The sequence below is a fragment of the Aquarana catesbeiana genome, linkage group LG13 (genome assembly GCF_042186555.1).
Source record: "Aquarana catesbeiana isolate 2022-GZ linkage group LG13, ASM4218655v1, whole genome shotgun sequence".
Classification (NCBI taxonomy): domain Eukaryota; kingdom Metazoa; phylum Chordata; class Amphibia; order Anura; family Ranidae; genus Aquarana; species Aquarana catesbeiana.
Window position 1 is genome coordinate 5548732 of NC_133336.1, and position 9363 is coordinate 5558094.

General features: G+C 46.1%; 1 protein-coding gene across 1 annotated transcript in view; it reads left to right on the forward strand.

Annotated features, from left to right (window-relative positions):
* The window catches only part of CCDC197 (coiled-coil domain containing 197), a 28380-nt gene extending 22679 nt beyond the window's left edge, over window positions 1-5701 (forward strand). The window contains 1 exon segment of the mRNA XM_073610102.1: window positions 3517-5701. Within this exon segment, the coding sequence (XP_073466203.1) occupies window positions 3517-3684 (168 nt within the window). The 3' untranslated portion in view covers window positions 3685-5701.
* Window positions 5702-9363: the final 3662 nt, after the last annotated feature.

Below are 9363 nucleotides of genomic sequence, written 5' to 3' on the forward strand. Positions count from 1 at the left end.
CCATACAGACCTCCATACAGACCTCCATACCGACCATCATACAGACCTCCATACCGACCATCATACAGACCTCCATACCGACCATCATACAGACCTCCATACCGACCATCATACAGACCTCCATACTGACCTCCACACAGACCTCCATACCGACCATCATACAGACCTCCATACCGACCATCATACAGACCTCCATACAGACCTCCGTACCGACCTCCGTACCGACCTCCATACAGACCTCCATACAGACCTCCATACCGACCATCATACAGACCTCTGTACCGACCATCATACAGACCTCCATACCGACCATCATACAGACCTCCATACCGACCATCATACAGACCTCCATACCGACCATCATACAGACCTCCATACCGACCATCATACAGACCTCCATACCGACCTCCACACAGACCTCCATACCGACCTCCACACAGACCTCCATACCGACCATCATACAGACCTCCGTACCGACCTCCATACCGACCATCATACAGACCTCCGTACCGACCTCCATACCGACCATCATACAGACCTCCATACCGACCATCACACAGACCTCCATACTGACCATCATACCGACCATCATACAGACCTCCATACCGACCATCATACAGACCTCCATACTGACCATCATACAGACCTCCATACTGACCATCATACCGACCATCATACAGACCTCCATACTGACCTCCACACAGACCTCCATACCGACCATCATACAGACCTCCATACAGACCTCCGTACCGACCTCCGTACCGACCTCCATACAGACCTCCATAGAGACCTCCATACCGACCATCATACAGACCTCTGTACCGACCATCATACAGACCTCCATACTGACCTCCACACAGACCTCCATACCGACCATCATACAGAGCTCCATACCGACCATCATACAGACCTCCATACAGACCTCCATACCGACCTCCGTACCGACCTCCATACAGACCTCCATACAGACCTCCATACCGACCATCATACAGACCTCTGTACCGACCATCATACAGACCTCCATACCGACCATCATACAGACCTCCATACCGACCATCATACAGACCTCCATACCGACCATCATACAGACCTCCATACTGACCTCCACACAGACCTCCATACCGACCATCATACAGACCTCCATACAGACCTCCATACCGACCATCATACAGACCTCTGTACCGACCATCATACAGACCTCCATACCGACCATCATACAGACCTCCATACCGACCATCATACAGACCTCCATACCGACCATCATACAGACCTCCATACCGACCATCATACAGACCTCCATACCGACCATCATACAGACCTCCATACTGACCTCCACACAGACCTCCATACCGACCTCCACACAGACCTCCATACCGACCATCATACAGACCTCCATACTGACCATCATACCGACCATCATACAGACCTCCATACCGACCATCATACAGACCTCCATACTGACCATCATACAGACCTCCATACTGACCATCATACCGACCATCATACAGACCTCCATACAGACCATCATACAGACCTCCATACCGACCATCATACAGACCTCCATACCGACCATCATACAGACCTCCATACCGACCATCATACAGACCTCCATACCGACCATCATACAGACCTCCATACCGACCACCATACAGACCTCCAAAGAGACCTCCATACCGACCACCATACAGGGCTCCACACAGACCTCCATACAGACTGTGATACAGACCTCCAAACCGACATCATACAGACCTCCATACAGACCTCCATACAGATCTCCATACAGACCTTCATACACACCCCCATACAGTTCTCCATACCGTTTCCCAATACAGATCTCCATACAGACCACCACAAAGATCTCCATATACGCCTCCATACAGATCTCCATACAGACCTTCATACAGACCTCCACAAAGACCTCCATACAGACCTCCATGCAGATCTCCATATGGTCCACCATACGGACCTCCATACAGATCTCCATACAGACCCCCCACAAAGATCTCCATACAGGCCTCCATAAAGACCTCCATACACACCTCCATACAGATCTCCCTACAGATACCCATACAGATATCCATACAGACCTCCACAAAGACCTCCATACAGATCTCCATACACACCTTCATACAGATTCCCATATGGACCAGCATACGGACCTCCATTGTAGACCTTCATACGGACCACCATACAGACCTCCATACAGACTGCTCAGGTCTTCAAGCTTAAGTAGAGTCAAAAAGTTAAAAAATCAGCACAAGGGACATTCCTTACAGTCCATGAGATCTGTCCCTTGTGCTGCTGGCTGAGGTTTTAGTTGAAATCCGAAGTCCCTTAATTCACACCCCCAAAGCTGTAATCTTCTGGAGCGGCAATTTTTAGAGCCAAGGGACCTGTTATATGCACTCATCAAGAGTGCCATCAATGCCCGCCCTTTCCACTCCCCGCCTCCATTCATAGAAGCTGTAGTATAGCTTTCATTAATGAAAAGAGCTCTATGGAGGAGGGGCAGATGAATGAAAGCTCTGCCTCCTCTATTCAGATAACAATTCCTTTGGCAGGCAGTACTCAGGGGGGCAAAAAAAATGTCAGTCATGTGGGAATTATACTGGGGGAGGGGTCATTTTTGGTTGTATTCTGTATTCTTTTAGTTGCATACTCGTTAGCCCTTAACTCTCTGTGTTACACACTCCTGACCCCTGCACCCTCTGCATTACACACTCCTGACCCCTGCACCCTCTGCATTACACACTCCTAACCCCTATACTCTCTGCATTATACACTCCTGACCCCTGCACCCTCTGCATTACACACTCCTGACCCCTGTACCCTCTGAATTACACACTCCTGACCCCTGCACCCTCTGCATTACACACTCCTGACCCCTGCATTACAAACTCCTGACCCCTGTACTCTCTGCATTACACACTCCTAACCCCTGCACCTTCTGCATTACACACTCCTAACCCCTGTACCCTCTGCATGACACACTCCGGACCCCTGCACTGTAAGTGCAGGGGTCAGGAGTATATAATGTACATAGAGTGCAGGGGTCAGGAGTATATAATGTACATAGAGTGCAGGGGTCAGGAGTGTGTAATGCAGAGGGTGCAGGGGTCAGGAGTATATAATGTACAATCTGTATTACACACTCCTGACCCCTGCACTCTATGTACATTATATACTCCTGAAGGTAGGCTGTGTGCAGAAAAGTACTGTATATGTAATAGAAGACTTTCATTTTTTTTAATGATTGTGATTTGTAAGTGTCCATTTTATTTAGCCATGCCCTTGTAAGCCCCTCCCACTGAAAGCAGAATTTGGCCACACCCACCATTCAGCACCACATTTCATTCATTAAACTCCTTTCTTTTGTATGGTGGGGGTGCCGGTTGGCGGGTAAAACTCTTTTCTGTATCTCGGCTTGTAGCGATTTCCCGGACTTCTTCTTGTGGACTTCTTTGTATCTCACATTCGATACATTGTGACATTCACTCTCTTTCTCTATATTTCCAGGAATACATTCTGGAGAAAATGCAGGTGGAACGTCTGGCCAAAAAGCCCTATGAAGAGCTCCAGGTATTGTCCAATCCGGAGGACTATCTGAGGAGACAGAAGAAGATGGCCAACAAGGAGTCCCAGAAGAAGAAGGGTCCCAAGAGGGTGATCTCCACCCAGAACTGATATCCTAGTAGCAGGAATCCCCTGCCGGCTTCTTCTTCCTCTCAGAGACTCCACTGGCACCGCTGGGGCTGGCATCTCACCTCCATAAGCCGTAGCGCTGCTCTGAGGCGAGCTTCATATAAACCATTCACTGAAAAGCAATCCACATGCAAGAGGGGTCTTCATCGTTGGCTGAATTTGGCACCTACCCCCGCTCCAGCCCTGCTGGAACACTCCACTTCACCGGCCTCCTGCCCTGTCCGGTGCCTACGTGTGCTGGTTACATCCTCACAGGTGGGGGGTGTTTGACTCCTATTCCCCAAGATAATGTGCGCCGCTCTCCACCTGACCTAAAAGGGGGCCTAACACCTGATGACTTCATTGACTGTAACCAAACACTATTCTGGTAGAGACACCTAGTGGCAAAATAGCTAACTGCACCTGCTTACAAACGGTGGGGCACTTTCCGGAGTGTGTGGCTCAGCAGTCGCTGTCAGATGTTCAGGAGGTGATCCTGCCGCCTCCTGAATGCCAAGCAGCAATTTACAATCCGGCTAATGTGCCACAAGCGCAGGCCGAGCATTCGGCTACAGGTTGCGGTGCAGCCTTGTTGATTGGAATGGCAAAGTTGGCTGGCAGCAGCACAGGTACAGCCCCCTCCAGCTGAATGCTGGACTTTAGGTAGGTGGTCGGGGGATGGTAAAACTGCAGCTCAAGCGCCTGTTTTTACCACCCCCTCCCCTTCAGCCACCCATAGAGCCCAGATCGGTGCAAACTGTTTATTCTTATCATGCAGATTTTGTATTTATCTTTTTTATATTGAGTATTTGTTGTTTTGATTTCTGGACACTATTTATCCTTATTTCAGCTCAGTTCACATCTGTGGGGTTTTCTTTTTTTGAAGAAACGCGTTAAAAACATATGTGTGTTTTTCATGCATTTCTGGTGCGTTTCCAGCATGTTTTCTGGTTTCCTGACTTCCAGCATGCGCCTGTGAAACACGGACATGTGATTAAAAAAACACACCAAAAAAGCAGCCGCTGTGCTTTTTTTGACGCATTTTCTAATCATTCAAATCCAAAAATGCAGCAAGCCGGACTTTCAAAGAATGCAACTGAGGTGAGGAGTTCCATAAGATTTCACCCTCAGTTCAAATCTATGTGTGTGGCTGCGGAAATTTACAGCGATTCATTCTGAATGGCACCCCCCACGCATGTAGAATCACAGTCTGGGTGCGGAAACCGCAGGTAAATCGCATTGTCAAAAAGATGCGTTTTTGAAAAGGTGCATGCACATTTTTTTTTTTTTTTTTTGCGAAAATACTGGCACAACAGCCTATTCACTTGAATGGGCTGCCATGCCCATGCAAATGTGGCACGCAAAAACGCTAAGTTGTGAACCTAGTGTAAAGGGATGCATTCTTTTCACTTTTATTTTTACTGAAAAACTGATCAGTGTGGAAGGGCCAGGAACCTGAATTTCCTATGTGTCTCATTCACATCGATTTTGATCTCCACAAAGATCTCCATACAGACCTCCACAAAGATCTCCACGCACACCTCCACAAAGATCTCCACGCACACCTCCACAAAGATCTCCATACGGATCTCCATACAGACCTCCACAAAGATCTCCATACAGACCTCCACAAAGATCTCCATACAGACCTCCACAAAGATCTCCATACAGATCTCCATGCAGATCTCCATACAGACCTCAATACAGATCTCCATACAGATCTCCATACAGACCTCCACAAAGATCTCCATGCAGATCTCCATACAGACCTCAATACAGATCTCCACAAAGATCTCCATACGGATCTCCATACACACCTCCACAAAGATATCCATGCAGACCTCCATACAGACCTCCACAAAGATCTCCATGCACACCTCCACAAAGATATCCATGCAGACCTCCATACAGACCTCCACAAAGATCTCCATACACACCTCCACAAAGATATCCATGCAGACCTCCATGCACACCTCCACAAAGATCTCCATGCACACCTCCACAAAGATCTCCATGCACACCTCCACAAAGATCTCCATGCACACCTCCACAAAGATCTCCACGCACACCTCCACAAAGATCTCCACGCACACCTCCACAAAGATCTCCATACAGATCTCCATACGGATCTCCACAAAGATCTCCATATGGATCTCCATACAGACCTCCACAAAGATCTCCATACAGACCTCCACAAAGATCTCCATACAGATCTCCATACAGATCTCCATGCAGATCTCCATGCAGATCTCCATGCAGATCTCCATACAGATCTCCATACAGACCTCCACAAAGATCTCCATGCAGATCTCCATACAGACCTCAATACAGATCTCCACAAAGATCTCCATACGGATCTCCATACACACCTCCACAAAGATATCCATGCAGACCTCCATACAGACCTCCACAAAGATCTCCATGCACACCTCCACAAAGATCTCCATGCACACCTCCACAAAGATCTCCATGCACACCTCCACAAAGATCTCCATGCACACCTCCACAAAGATCTCCATACAGACCTCCACAACGATCTCCATACAGACCTCTACAAAGATCTCCATACAGATCTCCATACAGACCTCCACAAAGATCTCCATACAGATCTCCATACAGACCTCCACAAAGATCTCCATACAGACCTCCACAACGATCTCCATACAGACCTCTACAAAGATCTCCATACAGATCTCCATACAGACCTCCACAAAGATCTCCACAAAGATCTCCACAAAGATCTCCATACACACCTCCACAAAGATATCCATGCAGGCCTCCATACAGACCTCCACAAAGATCTCCATGCACACCTCCACAAAGTTCTCCATACAGACCTCCACAAGGATCTCCATACAGACCTCTACAAAGATCTCCATGCAGACCTCCAAAGACCAACAAAAAAACTTTTCTTTCACTCATGGTTAGTGTTTGGCTGAAACCATTTATTATCAATCAACTGTCTTTACTCTTTTTATATCATAATAATAACAGAAACTACCCAAATGATCAAAAGTTTACACACCTCAGTTCTTAATACCGTGTATTGCCCCCCCTTTACCATCAATGACAGCTTGAAGACTTTTGTGGTATTTGTGGATGAGGCTCTTTATCTTCTCAGATGGTAAAGCTGCCCATTCCTCTTGGTAAAAAACCCTCCAGTTCCTGTAAATTCTTGGGCTGTCTTGTATGAACGGCACGTTTGAGATCTCCCCAGAGGGGCTCAATGATATTGAGGTCAGGAGACTGAGATGGCCACTCCAGAACCTTCACTTTATTCTGCTGTAGACAATGACAGGTGGACTTGGCCTTGTGTTTTGGATCATTGTCATGTTGGAATGTCCAAGTACGTCCCATGCTCAGCTTCCTGGCTGATGAATGCAAATATTCCTCCAGTATTTTTTGATAACATACTGCATTCATCTTGCCATCAATTTTGACCAAATTTTCTGTGCCTTTGTAGCTCACACATCCCCAAAACATCAGCGATCCACCTCCGTGTTTCACAGTAGGGTTGGTGGACCTTTCATCATAGGCCTTGTTGACTCCTCTCCAAATGTAGTGTTTATGGTTGTGGCCAAAAAGCTCAATTTTGGTCTCATGATTCCAAATGACTTTGTGGCAGAAGGTTTGAGGTTTGTCTCTGTGCTGTTTGGCGTATTGTAAGCAGGATACTTTGTGGCATTTGTGTAGTAATGATGACTTTCTTCTGGTGACTCGACCATGCAGCTCATCTTTCTTCAAGTGCCTCCTTATTGGTCATCTTGAAACAGCCACACCACATGTTTTCAGAGAGTCCTGTATTTCACCTGAAGTTATTTGTGGGTTTTCTTTGCATCCCGAACAATTTTCCTGGCAGTTGAGGCTGAAATTTTACTTGGTCTTCCTGACCGTGGTTTGGTTTCCACAGAACCCCTCATTTTCCACTTCTTGATTAGAGTTTGAACACTGCTGATTGGCCTTCTCAATTCCTTGGATATCTTTTTATATCCCTTTCCTGTTTTATACAGTTCAACTACCTTTTCCCGCAGATCCTTTGACAATTCTTTTTGCTTTCCCCATGACTCAGAATCCAGAAACGTCAGAGCAGCACTGGATGAAAGATGCAAGGGTCTGTCAGGAGTCCAGAAACTCATTGACCTTTTATACACACACACTAATTACAAGCAAACAGATCACAGGTGAGGATGGTTACCAATAATAACCATTCAAACCCCTTTGTGTCAACTTGTGTGCATGTTATCAGGCCAAAACCACCAGGGGTGTGTAAACTTTTGATCATTTGGGTAGTTTCTGTTGCCATTATGATATAAAAAGAGTAAAGAAAGTTGATTGATAATAAATGGCTTCAGCCAAACACTAACCATGAGTGAAAGGGAAGTTTTTGTGTTATCATTCATATTCTCTGAAGAATGGCCAAGAAATCATAAATTCTGCCAGGGTATGTAAACTTATGAGCACAACTGTGTCTATATATATATATATATATATATATATATATATATCATTTTTGGGGGTTCCAAGTAATTTTCTAGCAAAAAAATACTGATTGTTACATGTAAAAAAAACACAAAGTGCCAGGAAAGTTCTGGACTTGAAGTGGTTAAACATGTGTCAGATGTCTCTGGCAGTGAAAGGGTTAAACACTTTAGTCCGGCCTCCAACACCCCCACATTGCCGGCTCATTTTTTTCAGTTGTCAGTTCTATAATATTTTGTCTGACAATGTATCCAAATGAATTGGTCATCATACACCTTCATTATGAACGTCCCCCCTCCCCCCCCCAAACTCTGACATTAGGAAATAATAATCTAATAATAGCATCGATTGGCCATCATTAGGGATGAGCCGAACACCCCCCTGTTCAGTTCGCACCAGAACATGCGAACAGGAAAAAAGTTCGTTCGAACACGCGAACACCGTTAAAGTCTATGGGACACGAACATGAATAAACAAAAGTGCTAATTTTAAAGGCTTATATGCAAGTTATTGTCATAAAAAGTGTTTGGGGACCCGGGTCCTGCCCCAGGGGACATGGATCAATGCAAAAAAAAGTTTTAAAAACGGCCGTTTTTTCAGGAGCAGTGATTTTAATAATGCTTAAAGTCAAACAATAAAAGTGTAATATCCCTTTAAATTTCGTACCTGGGGGGTGTCTATAGTATGCCTGTAAAGGGGCGCATGTTTCCTGTGTTTAGAACAGTCTGACAGCAAAATGACATTTTGAAGGAAAAAACTCATTTAAAACTACCCACGGCTATTGCATTGCCGACAATACACATAGAAGTTCATTGATAAAAACGGCATGGGAATTCCCCAAAGGGGAACCCCGAACCAAAATTTAAAAAAAAAAAATGACGTGGGAGTCCCCCTAAATTCCATACCAGACCCTTCAGGTCTGGTATGGATTTTAAGGGGAACCCCGGCCAAAATTTAAAAAAAAAAATGACGTGGGGTTCCCCCTAAATTCCATACCAGACCCTTCAGGTCTGGTATGGATTTTAAGGGGAACCCCGCGCCAAAAAAAAAAAAAAAAAAACTGCGTGGGGTCCCCCCAAAAATCCATACCAGACCCTTATCCGAGCACGCAACCTGGCAGGCCGCAGGAAAAGAGGGGGGGACGAGAGTGCGGCCCCCCCTCCCTCCTGAACCGTACCAGGCCACATGCCCTCAACATTGGGA